The 18528-nt window shown below is 41.8% G+C and overlaps 1 protein-coding gene across 4 annotated transcripts in view; it reads right to left on the reverse strand.

Annotated features, from left to right (window-relative positions):
- Window positions 1–2761: 2761 nt before the first annotated feature.
- Window positions 2762–18528, reverse strand: part of LOC147153808 (cilia- and flagella-associated protein 47-like) — a 52587-nt gene continuing 36820 nt past the window's right edge. For 3 of the 4 annotated variants that reach the window (XM_086036616.1, XM_086036607.1, XM_086036623.1), the window contains 17 exons: window positions 18340–18483; window positions 16435–16608; window positions 16177–16288; window positions 16018–16086; window positions 14504–14601; window positions 14218–14393; window positions 13357–13464; window positions 12784–12895; window positions 12128–12232; window positions 11835–11991; window positions 11671–11754; window positions 9686–9812; window positions 8166–8344; window positions 7372–7537; window positions 6158–6319; window positions 4246–4414; window positions 2762–4180 (listed from right to left, as the gene is read on the reverse strand). In XM_086036616.1, the coding sequence (XP_085892742.1) occupies window positions 4001–4180; window positions 4246–4414; window positions 6158–6319; window positions 7372–7537; window positions 8166–8344; window positions 9686–9812; window positions 11671–11754; window positions 11835–11991; window positions 12128–12232; window positions 12784–12895; window positions 13357–13464; window positions 14218–14393; window positions 14504–14601; window positions 16018–16086; window positions 16177–16288; window positions 16435–16608; window positions 18340–18483 (2322 nt within the window). In that variant the 3' untranslated portion in view covers window positions 2762–4000. Of the gene's footprint in view, window positions 4181–4245; window positions 4415–6157; window positions 6320–7371; window positions 7538–8165; window positions 8345–9685; window positions 9813–11670; window positions 11755–11834; window positions 11992–12127; window positions 12233–12783; window positions 12896–13356; window positions 13465–14217; window positions 14394–14503; window positions 14602–16017; window positions 16087–16176; window positions 16289–16434; window positions 16609–18339; window positions 18484–18528 lie in introns of those variants that run through there. The other variant, XR_015087571.1, reaches the window with a different exon arrangement.

Genomic DNA, 18528 nt, shown 5'->3' on the forward strand with positions numbered 1-18528 from the left:
GCACTCGTTTTTAGCCATCTCCGTGGGCGGCCATTTTGTCGACCGAAAATGACGTCACAACTGCTCACAATGACCAATCACGCCTGACCTGTTATCTGAATCTGAGCCGCGATTGGTCGTTGTGAGCAGTTGTGACGTCATTTTCGGTCGACAGAAGACAAAATGGCCGCCCACGGAGATGGCTAAAAACGAGTGGATTAACACTTATTCCACAAACAGAATATTTATCAGAATGCCCTGTTTCAACTAGTGGGTCTGCATAGAACATATTCTTAAAAAATATATGTTTGGTTGACTTCTGCTTTAAGGCTAATTGAGGGAGGCCAAACTAGAACAATATTGAGAGCAATGGGGGGGGGGAGTCAAAGGCGCATGCCGGATCAAGGATTCAAGGAAGATGCCGTGCATGTATCCGAGGCAATGCAGGCAAGGGGGTATACACCCACCCAACCAACTACCTCTCCCGCAGCAGGTGTGTTGGCATAGCAACAGATAAGCCACGCTAACAGCAATTAATGGGTGTTCTGTTGCCTGTGGTATAAGAAAATAAGACAATGAAATCCCCTTTCGAATCAAGATATTGCAACTTGAAACATCAGGCCAAGGAAAGAAAAGCACAATGCAGCTGATTTCAACTAACACATTTTTGACTTTCACTTTCAAAGCGGCAATTCGGCGGCATTTTTGCATTGCTAAAACAAGCTATGCTGAATGGACAGATTTTAAATTGGTTTTCAATTCAACTTCCAAACCGCACATGCATATGCACATACTGTATTATGCATACACTGTACAAGGCTTTCATCTTTTCCCAGCTCTCACGTGTATAAAGAAAAGGTTCAGCCATGCTTCGTTGAGTTGCTGCTGCATTTGTGTGTGTGTGTGTCAAGGACGAACGTCATAATGACTTAACAGATTTGTGTGTGTGCGCATAAGTTGCCCGATAAAGCGCTGGAATTGTAGCAGCAGGATATGAAATATGCTAATGAACTGAAATAATAATCAGCTATCATCTCTCTCTGTCTTTCACACACACACAAACCAAAGACAGTCTGTTTACACGCCACCTGTAGTTAGATCACCGGTTCATTTCATGGCGTCGGCTTGCTCTGTGTATATGACGGTCCCTTCCTAAAATATTGGAACAGTGAGGTCAATCCCTTTGCTTCCGTTGTCTCCTGAAGACATTTGGGTTCGTTTCAGCTCGAAAGACGAATGAGACAAAAGTCCAGCTTTTATTTCACGGTACATCCACCTCGGTGTAACTCGAACGACTCAGGACAGAGCATCTTTTGTTCGAAGCCACTCATTTTTCAAGTGAGCAAAAGTATCGGAACAGACGTTATTAAATTAACTTAAAAGTGCATCACGCCTGTGACCCAATTGACTTCCTCCAGACTGTTGCATTCATCAATTGAAATGCTTTTGCGGGCCTTTACTGTAGCCTCTTTCAGTTGTTGTTTATTTCCGCTGGTTTCTCCCTTGACCCCTCCCCTTGAGGAGGTAAAATGCATGCTCTGTTGGGTTAACGTCCGGTGATTGACCAGGCCAGTCTAAGACTCACCACTTTTCCCCTCTTGATGAAGTCCTTTGTTGTGTTGGCAGTTTGTGGTTCATTGTTTGGTTGCATGACGGAAGATTCTCCCGATTAGTTTGGATACATTTTTCGGTGAATTTTCCCCACAAAATGGTTTTGTAAACTTCACAACTTCATCCTGCCGCTACCGCCGTGAGTCGACTCATCAATAAAGATTAGTGAGACCGTTCCGGGAGCTTACCTCCACCATTCTCGACAGTTAAGCTTGTGTGTTTTGTATCAAAAGCCCAGCCTTTCTTACCATAAAACGTCCGAGTTCATGTGCTTCTTTGTAAACTCAAATCTAGCCTTCCGATTCTCTTTTGCTGACGAATGGTTTGCATCTTGTGGTATGGCTTGTACATGTCTTCTTCGAACAGTGGATCGTGATACCGTCAGTGATGTCACTGATTGTTGTCTTTGAGAGTTTCTTCACAGCTCTCAAAATGCTTGTCATCAACTGCTGTTGATACGATTGGCTGAACTGTTCAATGTCTTTGGCTCAGGACACCAGTTGTCTCTTTTTTTTTCGGGACATTCCAAATTGCTGTATTGGCTATGTCCAATTGTTGTGCAATTGCTCTGATCGATTTTCCCCACAACTCTCTTAGCTTCAAAACGGTTTGCTTTTCTCCCACAGACAGCTCTCTGGACTTCCTGGTTGCTTCGCATTAAATGCAGTTTTTCACAGGTGAAACCCGAAGCCAAAAGCAAACACTACCTAATGTTTAAGCAATCAATGTAAACGGAAACGCGAGAGCAACTCGCAACGTGCCTCAATCGCATGTTCCAATACTTTTGCTCCCTTGAAAAGTGGGCGGCCTCAAACAAAAGGTGCTCTATCCCGAGTTGTTAAAAACATCTGGATGTGAATCCCATGAAATAAAAGATGGGAGTTCTGGCCTGGAATGTAATTCTTGGGCGGGGGGTGTCATTGTGGGGTTGCCGCACAAGCAATTAAAAAAAGTACGTTTTCCAACCCAAGAGGGCCAAGTTCATAAGAATTGTTTTTAGTGATGTCCGACACAAGACGAAAATCAGCAGAGGTAAAAGTTGCTGTTCCTTTTCAGTATTCTACAAGTGATAATAGCGTAAAACATCAACCACAACTAAGTGTCATTGAACGTCACCCATTGCCGTCACAATTGTTATCTTCAACCTTTAGTACCACATTACAATGCACACTGCCAGACTAGGGCGCTTTATTGAATGGAAGATGATATTTTCAGAACACAGTCTCAATCTTTTCCAAGGTTGTCCGAGATATGATTTAAAAGCTCTCAATTTAAGGGACATGTGATTTATGATGGGATTCAGAACCACGGCCGTGCTATTATCCAACAACGAAGGAATGAAAGATTTGACATTTGATTTGAACCAATGCAGTGACAAGTATACCGCGGCCATTCCTTTGATATCCTGCTCATCATGGCCGAGTGCGTTAAACCTCAAATGGCTTTTAATTAAGTGCAATCTTAATAAAAGGGATTCCGGTTAAGGCCATGTTAAATTATAGCAGTCATAACCAAAATGACACAATCGCAGCAACTCATTTTATTGTAAGTTGAACGGCCATGGGCTAATTTGATGTCAAGTGAGCCAGACCAGTAAAATCATAGCGTATAAATAACAATACACTGGTGTTTTCCCCGTTATTTTAATGTAAAGTAATCACCGTGGCACCAAACTTTAATTGGAACTCAAGAATATTGTCTCACACACGGGATATCATTTTCTACATGTCTTGAATAAAACTCAAAATTGACTTTGAACATGCAAACTAAAGTGGCAACTATTTCAATTGTGTAAGAAATCGATCGCCTCCCGAGTATATGAAAATACATATTCTTTTGAATCGTACACCCAAAGCCCAATCGGATTGCACCTAACCAAGTTTGTTTGTCGCTAAAGTAATTCGCTACATTGGTTTCTCACTTAAAGATTCATCCTGTGAGCCGCCGTACAAAATCAAGGAAAAAGATTCACCTTCAATATTCCTGTGATTATATTGAAACTAGTAATTAACTACTGAAATGTGTGTGTGTGTGTGTGTGGGGGGGGGGGGGACCTACCGTATTTAAACAATTAAACCAATGCCCGATTATCATTACGACAAGTGCAAGCCCCCCCTCCTCCTCCTCTGGCTGATTTGTACCTGCTCGATCTCTGAGAACTTTGTAAACTTGTCAAAATGACCTCAACTGTCTGGAGCATAGCGAGGATAAAAAGAGATGAGGAGGCAAATGAAAGACAGACAGAAAGAGAGAGAGAAAGTAAAAAAAAAACAAAGAAAAACCAAGAAAACGAAGTATAGTGAAAATCTCACCGAAGGCGCCACACTTGATTCTTTGTCCTCGTGGGCCATTTAGGCCCGCGGGCCTTATGTTTGCCACCTCTGCGTGAAATGAAAATAGAGATGAAGAGTTATCTGCGAACTTTCAACGGTGATGAATTGGCCAGGGCCGGAATATGAAGATTCCTGGCTACAAAATTGGAATTCTGTTCATTGGTGGGTCCGAGTGCAGGAGCGTTGTTGTTGGGGGACGATGCCAACCGAGGAGGGGTTACACCTCTGACGTCATACATCCACTGCATGCCTGATGCCTGTGGTAATGATTGGTCGGCTGTTAATTGTGCAACTTCAACATCTAATGCGTGCTTTGGAGTACCTGGATGGTAAGTCTTGCGTTGTGCCTCTTATTTTTGACGGCGGGGGTGAAAAACACATTGATGAGAGCACCGCTGGAATCAACGGGTGGCAACATTCCGGAAGTTGGAGTTACAGCAAACTCATTGCTGCTGCCTGGCTGGAACTTTGCAGTAAATGGCTCCGGCCTCCTGAGAATATAAATATATTCCTTGAAATTAGACGGATTAGGTCGCCTATCCAGATCCTGCTGCTAAATGTTACCCCAACAACTGGACGCATTTATTCTTCTATGATTAGCTGGACTAGCCTTATATCTCAATCTGGAACCCCGGAATATTCCCTTTTGAGGGAAAAAGGTGGATTATTTGGGGGATGGTTCCAGAATCAGAACCTCAGGGGTCCTCCTTCCCATAAGGCGTCACCAACCTTTTGCTTACCAAGGGGCTACCAGTTTCATATACACTTCTGAAATAACAAATGTGCCCAAATTAACTTTGATTAAAAAAAAAAAAAAAAAAATAGACGATATTCATCTATGTGAAGACACCGTCAATGTCAATTATTTCTCATTAATTATAAACAATGATTTAATGAGGTATGAAACAGGTATTCAAACAGATTTTCAAATGATTACTTCTACAACTTGACTAGGAAATCGAAACATCCTATCATTAGTCAGCTATTTTTGGATCAGGCCAGTGGGCTACTCGTGTTATCCTTGTAGGTTTCCTGGTGCCCGTAGGCGACGTGCTGGTGACCCCTGCCGAACTCTCTAACAAATAATGCAATGCCGTGCTAATACATACCATGGTTTTATGAATATGAGCTTTGACTAAACGGATGAGGAAAAATAGACAATTGGTTTCAAAAGTGATTATTTGCTTTGCTAATGTGCTGGTTATACGGGTTGTTAAAAGCAAGTGAAAAACAAACTTGCTGGCTCACAGGCTGACGTATACGTTACAAAGAATTGTCCAACTACAGAGCTACGTCAGGGTCTTCTGTTACTGTTGGAGTAGTAAACAATCAACATTAAAAGGGAATTCAACAAAAAACATTTTTTTTCAAGAATATGTTCCCAGCAGGTCCGCTAGTTGAAACAAGGCATTCTGACTAATATTGCGTTTGTGGAATATGAGTTAAGCAGCAAAATCCACCCATTTTTAGCCATCTCAGGGGGCGCCCATTTTGTCACTTCTGTCGACTGAAAATGACATCACATTTTTTCAAGAATATGCTCTATGCAAGCCCACTAGTTGAAACAAGGCATTCTGATAAATATTGCGTTTGTGGAATAAGAGTTATTAATGCACCCGTTTTTCGCCATCTCTGGAATCAACGGGGGCGGCCATTTTGTCACTTCTGTCGACTGAAAATGACATCACAACTGCCGAGGGCTCAAGTAACGACCAATCGCGACTCAGCTTCAGAAAACAGGTCAGCCGTGATTGGTCGTTGTGAGCAGTTGTGATGTCATTTTCAGTCGACAGAAGTGACAAAATGGCCGCCCCCAGAGATGGCTAAAAATGAGTGGATTAACACATTCCACAAACACAATATTTATTAGAATGCCTTGTTTCAACTAGTGGGCTTGTATAGAACATATTCTTGAAAAAAAACGTGTTTTGGTTGACAAAGTAGACATACATGTTTTTAATGCTTAAGTAGTGTTTTATCTGAAATACTGTGAAAAACAGTGACGCAGAATTGCTTATTATTCAAACGATAGCTCTTCAAAGGCCCTGGGCTAAATAAATGGCAACTCGTTGTTGGAGAGACGCTTCAGTCTGCTCCCTTTGCCCTTGAGCAAAGCACTGAGTACCCGCACCTTTCTCAATCACCCGCCTCCAAACGTTACTGAAAATCCTGCAATTGTAAACAGATGGCAAACAATTCTTTCAACCTACATGTATTAGAGCAAACATACACACCGAGTGGTGCTGGTTAAGTAGAAGCCCAGCGCAGATGTTTTGCCAAATTCGGTGACATCTGTGTCAATGACATCATCGACTCGGGGCTCTGTGGCAATGACGTCGAGGGAAAACTCCCAGATTTGCCCGGACACATGCTGCACCACTAGAATTGCTGAGCACCTGTACCCACACACACAGACACATACATACATCTTCCATTGACATTTACATTGACCTTTCAACGCTTTCGTCTTATGATGCTTCGGCCTTCTCGTCTCATGATAATCAGAAATTGCAGCATGCTAGTCGTGTGTCAGTGGTGTACCCCCATCACCCCCCTTCATATCATTTTCTCACAGAGGAGTGCTAACTGCAAGGTATCGACTCTGCCAGGCACCTTCATGGATCTGTAGATTAAGATTGAGCATGATAGTAATCGTGTGATTTGTAGTTGTGTTCTTTAAATAAATTGAGATGACACAAAACTTTTTCAGCACCCAAGTTCTTGACACACCAATAATGATGCCCAACAGAATGTTAGACTAACGTCATGATAGAAGAAGCTAGCCTGCTGAATAGAACCCCAAAACACTGCCTATTGTCAATAAATGTAGACCTGATGTTCGATGAAATGAGTTAAAACCGCTAATCAACTGCTGTGTTGGTGTTTTTCTCGTGGCCAAAGGAAAAGCCATTGTTGTTGTTTGTTTTTTTAAGACAAGCGACCCAAGACATTTGAAGTAGATGAGGTCAAGAGGGACTTCAGTGAACCCAACATTGATTATTTTCCATAGTGGGAAGAAGCAGCAGTATCCAAAGTGAACCCGTGCTAAGCTTAGCGCATGCAGGCTGTAACAAATAAATGCAGACGCAACAGATGAGGCCAAAAACAAACAACGCAGTGTTTACTCAGCGTGTCATCTGTTATTTACAAATCAGGAGGACAAACTGATTGAACAGAGTCTTCCTCCTGTTGAGCGTCTGGATCATGACAATCTTTTTACGACTTTATATGTGCGTCCTCACAGAGGGGGTGCAAAATCTGCCATCTTTCTTCACATACTGGAGGTGTTGATCCATATGAAAATGAGCACTGACGTGTCAAGCTGTGATGATAGATGAGACTGCATGTTTGTGTGTGTGTCTGCATCAATCAAATGTTCGCAAAGTTGCATCCTGTCATTCTGCATAAAGCTTTTATATGGTGTTTTTTGTTTTTTTTGTGCCAGCACCTGCATTGCTTGACCGGACTGTGGAGCAGATTGATGGTGAGCGTCACGACGCCGGTCTCAGGGTCCCTCGTCCCTGCTTCGATGGAGGCAGTCAGGCTCAGGCAGTCCTCAGTTTCACTTTGGTAACACACCTCACATTGGAAGTCTTCCACAAGCACATGGGAAACTGGAAAGGTCAATCAAAAAACAAAATACGAGTGAGCGACTCTTCCTACCCGCAGAAGAATAGAGGTGCAAAAACAGCGATAATAAAATTGCCCCCCCCAAAATCCATCTGGATCTTTTCAGCTTCGAACAGTGGATAGGATGATACACAATGCTAATTTTATTCTACCTGTTATTATCATTGAATGAATATGTGCCGGTCAAAAAGGCAGGTTAATATATCAAAATGTTAAGGAAGAAAGTTGTCTCACTTGATGTCTTGTATGTAGCATGCCACTTTTTCACTATCGCGTCAATTTTGGAGAATTTGTTGTCAAAAAAATGAAAGCTCTGTAAAGCCTTTTTCGGGGGGCTGTAATAAAAGATACTGGGCGACGCGATATGTTGCAAATGGAAATTTAGATTTTCAGTGCAAATAACAAATCAGCATTCTGTTCTGCCTGTTTTGACCTCGCTGTGACATCGACCACTGACCTTTGCGTGTTGCAGGCAAACACAGACACCACCATTTGAAAGTCAACGGCTATCACAAAATTACCCCCTTTGGGATAAGTCAAACATAAACATGAATTTGTGCCAGTGATGACACTCCACCATTCCAAAAAAGATAAAGCCTGCGAGCCACACACCTTCATGTTTAATTTGAGCTCCTGGCACCAGTCCAGTGAGCTGGACATCAAGCCTCTTCTCCAGCTGGCAGCCCGCTTCACACTGGACCACACAGAGTGCTGAGTTATCAACAGGCCCTCTCACGGGAATCCCGCAGAGAGGGTAGATCCAACAGATGGTCGACAGCTTCTTTCTTGCCCTGTTTAATTACGAGTGTAGAGCATGCTTAATGCTTCACCATTTGTCATCAGTAGCGAGTGAAAACAGTAAGAGGAGTTCAAGCGCAAAGGCCGACCAGCAGTATTTCGACAAAAATGGAGCCACGGCGACTAGCAGACTCGCTGCCCTGCCGTTATTGCATTTTACATTGCCCAGCCCTGCAAAAGCAAACAACCCCTACGTCGAAAATAAAGGTTTTATTTCAGAAACCGACAAGCGTCATGCGCATTTTTACTGCAGCTGCAGCCAACTGTCATCTCCGATGAAGCCAATCATCGGCCCATGTGTAGCATCCATCCATCCATCCATTCATTATCTATACCGCTTCTCCTCACAAGGGTCGCGGGCCTATCCCAGCTGTCTTCGGGCAGTAGGCGGGGGTCACCCTGAATTGGTTGCCAGCCAATCGCAGGGCACACAGAGACAAACATCCGCACTCACAATCACACCGAGGGGCAATTTAGAGAGTCCAATCAACTTACCGTGCATGTTTTTGGAATGTGGGAGGAAACCGGAGTACCCGGAGAAAACCCACGCAGACACGGGGAGAACATGCAAACTGCACACAGGGAGGCCGGAGCCGGGATCGAATCCACGACCTCTGAACTGTGAGGCGGACGTGCTAACCAGTCAACCACCGTGCCGCCACACGTAGCATCACTCAATATATCGTCAAATATGTGTGCCCCCGTTGGTCCTGGTTAATTCGGTGCTTACAGAGTCTCTGATGTGCTTGATCATGAATGTAAAATATGATGATTGCGTGAAACTGTCCAAAAGAGATGATCGGTCGTGAGCTTGGTGTTAAAGAAAATCAACCCAAACATCTATTTTTTTCAAGAATATGTTTGCAGCAGGCTCACTAGTTGAAACACGGCATCCTGATTAAAATTGACTTTGTGGAATATGAGTTAAGCAGCAAAATCCACCCGTTTTTAACCATCTCAGGGGGCGGCCATTTTGTCACTTGTGTCGACTGAAAATGACATCACAACTGCTCAGGGCTCAGATAACGACCAATTACGGCTCATCTTCAGAAAACAGGTAAGATGTGATTGGTCGTTACCTGAGCCCTGAGTGATGTCATTTTTAGGCGACAGGAGTGACAAAATGGCCGCCCCCAGAGATGGCTAAAAACAAGTGGATAAACTCTTACTCTGCAAATGCAATATTAATCAGAATGCCTTGTTTCAACTAGTGGGCTTGCATTGAACAGATTCTTGAAAAAAATATGTTTGGTTTGACTTCCCCTTTCGCTATTAGTCTCCACGTTGGTCACAACTTCTTTTGGATGGAAAATTATTTTATAAACACAACGCACCTTTTCCCGCTTGTAACGGTGTTGAGGAGCTTCATAGAGATGCACAGCCAGGCCTGTTGTGGGTCCATAGACTTCGGTGCAAACACTACGGGCACATCGAAACTGCCCCCCTCACTTATCTGTATACCTGCAGCAAAAATCCAGAACAGACCATTTTTCCCACTTCCATTATTAACCATGGCCAAGACAATTTATTTGCTCTACTTCTAATGTAGAATGAAATGCATTTTGCTGTGTTTGTTTCCAGCAAATTGACAAGAGCAAAATGGTAATTTCCCAGCAGAAGTTTGATCTTTAAAAAAGATGGTCCATAGCCAGGGGTTTAGTAAACAAGCAGCTGTCTCCATGAATAACTGAGCAAGCGGATGTCTTTAGTGATGCACTGTTGCAGCGTTAAGACTTTCAAGATGCCACTGGAAATGTTCCAATTTGTGCAGAAGTCTCTGCAGCAATCAGGCGAGGATGCTGAAGCAGCGATTAAATGACAAGACTGAGAAAAGTCTCTAGAGGGAAGGAAGATAGAACTCCAGCTGTAACTTCATTAAAAAAAAAACTATTTCACTTGAATTTCATTTGAATCCATTTGAATGACATTTAACGGCATTGTGTACACGGGGACAGAAACTGTTTTATGAACCTTCTTGCCATTTACATGTAAAATCAGATCAGATCAGGTAGTACCTCGTAATTGACTGTGCTGAGAGTGTTCACCATAAATACAGGGGTGCGCAAAAATACAAGTATAATTTATTTTGTGACAATGCTCACAACTCAAAACACTAAAAAAAATATATATATATATTTTTGTAATGCATTTTTCATGAGAAAAATAGCATTACAGAAATTGTATTTTATAAAAACATACAGGAATGACATAAATAAATAGAATGTAAAGAATGAAAACATCTTTGCCACATTATTTGCTGCTTCAATTGAATGGACACTGCGCTGCTCCTTCTGCTGCGCGCGCCTCGGCCACCTGGGGGCAGTATGGCTTCCAGTATGCTGCAGTTATATTCGTTGCTTTCGAAAAACATGATTTGCCTGTAACTATTTTTATATTCTTTGTATACTGTGCATGTGTTGCTGCACAGTTTGTGTTGAAATATTTTGTTGCTGCAACAGTTAGAACACCGCGACACTGATAGTATTCGTTACCTATATTAGAATAGGCCTCTTTGGCTCTTTCAACCTGTGAGACTTTGACTCGCAGTTGCCTATTACGGTCCTTCATATTACTGAGCATTTAAGACAAATAGCCAGTAGAAGTTCAGAAGAAACTTAACATCCTGTCTATGGCGTTTTGCATTCTTAGCTTGCACTAAGCTAAAAGGACTTACCTAAGGCAAAGCTATGTGGTTGTTTTAAATACACAATGAGTAAGACTAACTGGGAGCAGCTTGAAGACTCTTTTAGAGGAATTATTCACTAGCCACCAACCTCCTGCTTGTACTGAATGTTGAGTTGACTGCCACCATCCAGCACGTGTATCTACATTTTCTGCTTGCAAGTCAAAGCAAAAATAAATAAATAAACTTTGTATCTCAAGTCACCACTGCGCATACACCCTGTTTGAAAAGTAAGATTTATATCCATGTCTCGGTGAACGAAAGAACAATTTTCAGAATGGGAATTTTCTAATCTAAAATGTTCCTTTCGTTGGTTTACTCATTACATTTTTAAGTGCGCACCTTGACAAATCTCACATGCAGTCAATGGCATGTGTCACATATTGTGCCATAGAAAATATTCACCCTGAAAGCAGCTCAAGGTTTTCTAACAAATACATTGGATTGCACTCATTCATGTGGAACACTGTATGTCGGAACTTGTAGGATTGCATTTCTAAAAGAAATTCTTATCGACTGTAGCCATTCGCTCAGTGAATGCCGAATTTTTTTTTTTTTTCATTCTCAAAGTGCTCTTTTGAACAAAAAACCAAACAAGTCTATTTCTTGTAATTATCACGGAAAAGGTAAACACACCTTCCGCTTTGCTCAGCGATAGAGAGAACACATCCTTGTCAGGAGTCAGTGAAACAAAGTCCGGGGCAGCACTTGGGTCTTTATCTGTTACACATACACATAAAACAAGCGATGATGAAAGTGCACGTGCGTGTGTTTTTTTGTGGTGTCTTTTGCCATGTGACCTGTAAGTGTGATCCCGAGTGTGGCTGGGTGCTCGGTGGGATTCGTGGCGCGAATCGTGAAGGACTCGCTGAAACCGACAGTGGAGGAGATGCTTACAGGTTCCTCCCGTCCGGGCAGGAGGCCCCGGCCAAACAACAAAACGCACCATTGCTGCAACTACATTGAGGGAAAAAAGACGAAAAAATGTCGTGGAGGTGATACGGTAAAAAACAGCAACTTGCATGAACCAATTTAGTCAAAGCAAAATGTATTTCAAATCGTGTGCGATCCATATGTTTTAAGCGGGTGTCACCTGAGGGCACGTGAAAGTGATCTTGGCGCCGTGGTTACAATCGCCAATAGATGACGGAGTGAAGAGGACCCCAAGTTGGGTGGCGGAGTGGGGCTCTACGGTGAGCTGAAAGACACACACACACACGACGTGACAAATCACATGAAAAATACAACAACCTGTAGCGAGTAGTGACCAAAATCCCGCACAACTTTGAACCTCCCTCGGCTATGGCAAACATCACTCAAAAACAATTTAATTTCTACCCTTACAGAGAATATCGTTCTTACATAAAACCTGAAATTTGTTACCAGTAGGGTCCTTCAAATTAATGTACACCGATTAAACTCGGACAGCTTGTGTTGAATATCATTGATATTGATGATAGCAACAAGTTCCTACTGGATTTTTCAAATGCGTTTACACAATGATCACAATCACAATTGTATACTCTGCTTGGCATTGGTAGAAAAAAAAAAAAACAATATGTGAATGGTAGATTAAAGCCAAAGCCAAATCATTTTTATTTACACGTCACCAATTGACAGACATTATCTCGAGACAGTTAACGCCTTGAGCTGGTCAAGAACCACACTAATCTTTGTCCACTGTTCATTTTGACCAATAGGCACTGAGGTTAGTCCAAAAAAAAAAAAAAACATAATAAAAATACTAACGGTGCTTTCTGAGCCCAATTCCAGCGTGTAGTTTCTGGGGTTACTGTTGGACACAACCACCTTGACTGTTTCTGCTGTTGGGTTGACCACTGCAATGGACTGTCGAGTCCGCCTGAGACAAACAAAAAACACAGACAACACAGAAAATACAATTCCCTTAAAAATTGCTTTTGAATACTAAGTGATCAATCCCAAGCGCCCCCCAAAAATATGAGGGCTGTAAAACGGATTAATACATCATAGCAATGCCTAGTTGAGTAGAATGAGGGAATCAAAGCAATCTGAACCCTTGGTGGGAAGTTTAATATCCAGGCCATGACAGCATTTTCTTCACAAAAAAAGTGTGAAGCAATAATTATGTGATATGAGAAAACCTCTCACCCACCATGAATGACTTGAACATGTCCTTTTATTGGAACCGGATGCTTCAGTGATGGGAATTTTTTGCAAAGGTGAAAATAAACAACTTTTTTCATGCACAATAGCTTGCATGACCTTCAGCAGTGACAGAACTTGGGTGAACATTTTTGAGTAATATGCCGTGTGATTGTGACTTTTTGTGTTACAACCTACTTGCCCAACGGACAGCGAGCCTGTGGTAGTGTCACAACAGCAGAGGGAATGGCATAAAGCTCCAACTGGTACCAAAACTCTCCGACTGCTTCAGACTGGAATAGCACACTGGGACAGAGCAAACAAACAAACAAAAAAAACCAACAAAAAAACGGTCAAACGGTCAAATGTTTGCCTGTATCTTTGTAAGCGTCAAGGGACCAAAAAAGAAGTTGTTCTATTCATCTTTTTCTTTTTAATTAATCAGCCGACTAATCAGTTATCGTTATAATGCCAAATATCTGCATCGGCTTAAAAAAAAAAAATCCACCAGTCAGGCCCAAAAAATAGCACTCCACAGTATATTACTTTATAAAAACATACTGTAATCTCATAGTGAAATAGAATATTAAGAAGTACATACATTTTTGACACATTTTGGGGGATTGTGTCAGTCCTCGTGGTGGCAAAATACTTGTAATATTGATGCAGGGACTCACGCAAAGTAGTGTTTCACAACTAACTTATTAGTAAGCTGCTCTAATATTATTCATTTTTTTGCAGAGAATTTAAAAAAATGTAATTCCTGTAAACTTGTGTTCCTCTGTTCAAATAGCTGTTGCTCCAAGGGTTATAACACCTACGTGCCGTTGCTATTGGTGTTTGTTAGCTCATCGTTGGTGTTTTGCATTATTTGGCCACTCCTTTAAATTAAAAAAAAAAAAAAAAAGTGTTTACTATGAACCAGACTGCTGCTTCTTGTCAAGCACTCGCCACACATACCATCCAGCACACTAATAATTGTAAAGTTGTCTCATAATTTTTCCCAGTGTTGTATGTTAAAGATCCAGAGCGGCGGTATGAAAACAAAAGAGAACTAACCTTCCTCTGTTCTTCCCTATTTTTCCCGGGGAAAATGTGAGCTTGTAGGTAAGTGTTTCCTGCGGAGGGATTAAAACCCAGTCCGCTCCACACAAGTCATCTCCTTCCAGATCTACGCTGAGCATGAGCAGCTCTCCTCCTGGGTTACTGACAGGGATCTCTATGGCGACTGAGCTCTGGAGAGCGGTAACATTGCAAAGACAAAACCTGATTTGGATTTTTTTTTTCTTAATACTCAGGTCGACGTCGGACAGGAAAGTTAGGGCGGTGAGTTTGTTGAACTTACGTGAACAGTGCACTGCACATTAAAGGTGTTCACTGGGGCTCCTGGTTCGCAAATTATATCCAGAGTGTAGAACAACTGGTAGCGTCCAACAGTATTTCCTGAAAGGGAAGTGCAGAGGTGGCAAAAATACTCACTCTCCGTACTGAAATAGAAGTAGACACTTGTGTGTTTAAAAAAAAAAAAAGACTTCACTGATTAAACTCCCATACTTAACTCTGTAATGTTAATTTAGAGAGTTGTTTTTGAAATACATTCAACATGTCTGCAGATAACTGCTGAAAACGAGCAAAGACTGAGAACTAGGTGGTACTCAAATAAACATATGCACGGCAACACATTAAAGAGTTAACCCAAACATATTTTTTTTCAAGAATATGTTCCCAGCAGGCTCACTAGATGAAACACGGCATTCTGATTAATATTGCGTTTGTGGAATAAGAGTTAATCCCACCCCTTTTTAGCTATCTCAGGGGGCGGGCCATTTTGTCACTTCTGTCGACTGAAAATGACATCACAACTGCTCAGGGCTCAGGTAAGGACCAATCAAGGCTCAGCTTCAGAAAACAAGTCATCCGTATAGTAGTACACCGGATTCCGCCGTCTGCTCGGCCACTTCGAGCCTCGCTAGCTACGTGCTACCGGGACGCAAATACCTCACAGACGTAGCTCCAACCAAAGAGTGTATTGTCGCATCAAAAGTTTCCTAAAAGAAGGCCTATTAGTGCCAGAGTCATCAAAGGGATAGATTCATCATCAAATTTGCAGACGATTCTGCAAATGTGTCACGGACGTTGATCATGGTGCTGTTCTTAACACTTTTAGCGATTGGTGCGATCATTTCTTTTTAAAAATCAATGTTTCTAAAACAAAGGAGATGGTCATTGATTTTAGACGGAAGTCTCCTCCTCTCCACCCTGACCTTATTCATGGACAGCCTGTGCAGTTCGTGGAAAAATACAAATATTTATTGATAACTCTGGACACCAAGCTAAATTTCGATTCGCATATCGATTTGGTTTGTGCTAAAGCCCATCAGCGAAAGCACTTTTATAGGAAGCTGAGAGGTTTTAATGTTGATCCTGTTTTCATGAAAATGTTTTATTCTTGTTCCATTGAGCCAGTTTTAACATTAACTTTTATATGCTGGATTGGATCCCTGACTTGTAAAAACAAAAAGTGCAAGAGTAGCAGCAAAGGCCCGGTCCATCATCGCAGACGGCCGTCATCCTCTGTCTGCTGAATATAAACTGTTGCCATCAGAGCGCAGATACCGTATGCCCGAGTGAAGGACAAACAGGTTTAAGAACTCATTCATACCGGTTTCCATTGCTCTTTTAAATAACATGGCATAACATTGTATTCTTTGTATATGGTTGTGTGTGAGTGGATTGTAGTTGATGTGTCCTCGAGTTGCAAATTGCCCCTCGGGGAAATGAAAGTTTACCTTGACCTTGACAGCTAGCTAGCTAGCTAGCTAGCTAAGGAATCACAAATAACAACAACAAAAACTGTACCTTTATCAGCATCTCTGATGAAAATATCTCTTTCATCTGTCTGATCAGTCTCAACAAATGATACAGAGCCTGTGAGGAACATTTTGAAATTCATTCCACCTTTGCTTTCACTACTTTTTTCAAATTCCGTTAAAAAGTAACAAAGAAGGTAAAAGTCACCTGATAGCTCCCCTCGTTTCCGTGGCAACAAAGCCAGGGTGTATAGGATGCTTTGACCAGGTTGAACTTTTAGGGATGAATTGCCACTGATAATAGATAGGTCGGTCACCACCTGGCGGGGGCGCACACACACACACACACACACACACACACACCCACACCCACACACACACACGCACACACGCTTGGTCATAAATGAATTTCAAAATCTGTAGCATCTTATTGAGCATACATTGAACTAATGGAATTCAAACCAACCTGAAGAGAGAGCGTGTTCTGACTGTAATTGGGGACACTCAGCTGTCTGTGAGTGGTCTCGCCCACAGGACAGCGTAGTACAAGGTGCTCCACAGGCAGGGGGCGCTCACCCACCCCTCGGATGGTAAAGACATGATCCACCCCATTGTAGCTGTTATGCAAACACAGCTTCCCCTGTAGGAGTAGCGATTAGGACAACTCCTGTTATCCCATATTGTCAAATCAAAGAAAATGCGCCTTTAAATTGGAAACTGATTTGCTACTTTTCCTTACATTAGTCAAGTGCCATATTTTACGGCGCACAGCCAAACAAACAAATTTAGATTAAATCTGGGCTTGTTTAGTTGAACACAAAGTTTTATGAATGGCAACAGGTGGATACTTAGGTTAAATATACTTTTTGTCTGAGGTGGCAAATCCAGGTCCAGAAAGTAAAAACCCTGCCAGAGTTTGGCTTTGGCCAAAGGTGTTTGCACTCAACTAGCAGGTAAAAGAGCTTTTTTAGCTTCCGGACCTGGATTTGCCACCTCTGCTTTCTGCCATGTAGTGGAATAACTTTTATTTTTCTCCCAGTCACTATATGTCGCCAGCATAGATAGTAGGCCTGCACGATGTGTCTTTTGAACATCGCGATTGAGATGTGCGCATGCGCGATAGTAACTTTTTTTTTCTTTTTCTTTTCTTAGAACACGCATACTTTTGTTTTGCTTCAAAAAAGCAGCAAGGTACTCCGTGCTCTTACGCAGCCTGTCTCGCTCACCCCCTCCTTCCTGCAAATCAGTCACCGGCCCCTCCCCCTCCACTCTGCTGTCTGCTCTGAAAATAACAGGCGACATGGAGCAGCGGCAGAAGAGGCAGTGGATTTAGTCCCCAAAAGAAAGTCAACACCCAAAATATGAAAGTATTTAGGATCTAAAAAGGAAGATTCAGAACAACAAAACATCCTTTGCCAGCAGTGCCTCGCCGTCGTTGCTGCAATCGCCGTCACAAGCGCCTGTATGAGCAGTTCAAACTAAGAAATGGGACCCGAGGGGAAACTTCTTCTACTCGGAAAAACAATTACAGACGCCTTCGCCAGCATATCTCCTTATGATAAGAAGTACAAACGGCACCGACAAATCACGGCTGCAATATGTTTTACAGACAGTTTTAGTTATTGTTATATATTTTTGTGAACAACTCAGGGGACTAATGCACCTGCTCTTTAAGTTTTAATATTTTTGTTCTAATTTGTTTACAACTTTGCTGCAGTTTCACAAAGGTTTTTTTTTTATCTTAATGTTACATTTTTGTAAACAACTCAGGCGCTAGTACACCTGCTTTTTATTTTTTTAAATATTTTATAGTTTAGTTCAAAGGTGTTTATAACTCTGCTGCTGCTTTAGAGGTTTTTTATTTTCTTCTATTTTTTGAAATGGCTCAAGGGTCTAGTGCACCTGCTCTTTTTATTTCTTTTGTTTAAGATTTTGCTGCTGTTTACATTGAAGTGCGAAATACAATGTTAAATAATCTATTATGTTAGGGTTGACATGACATGTGTGATCCCTTTTATATACAGCAATCATCATTCACAGATGAACCCCCTTAGTCTGGATTAAACGATATTATATGAATACAATGATGTCATGGTGAGTTAACCAAATTATTCCCAAACAAATCTATTCAAGTCATCTGGTGGAAATTCTTTTTTTAACATTGCAATATATATCGCAATGTCATTTTTTTTCCAACATCCTGCAGCCCTAATAGATAGACAAACATATATAGATAAACAAAGACATTAAAGTAAAACTATCCTAATTTCATATCACTGAGTGGGAAAGTGACCAAAATAATGTAAGTGGACTTATTTAGAATTCAAGTACAGAGAGAGAGAGAGAGAGAGGTAAAAGTAAGAAAACAAACCATGACAATGCATTGTGCAGTTGGATGAAAAGTGAGCGGGTAACAAGCTCTTGTCCCGGCTGGTACAATCAAAACATTTGGGCCATAGAATCCTTCACCGCACAACACGGCCTTCAAGGTCCAATCTTGCTGGGTCTCATTTTGCTGCAAAAAATGGGAACCGATGACACGCATACTTTGCCACGTCTT

This window comes from Filicampus tigris, chromosome 1, assembly GCF_054856515.1.
Source record: "Filicampus tigris isolate MCC_2025a chromosome 1, RoL_Ftig_1.0, whole genome shotgun sequence".
NCBI classification, from domain to species: domain Eukaryota; kingdom Metazoa; phylum Chordata; class Actinopteri; order Syngnathiformes; family Syngnathidae; genus Filicampus; species Filicampus tigris.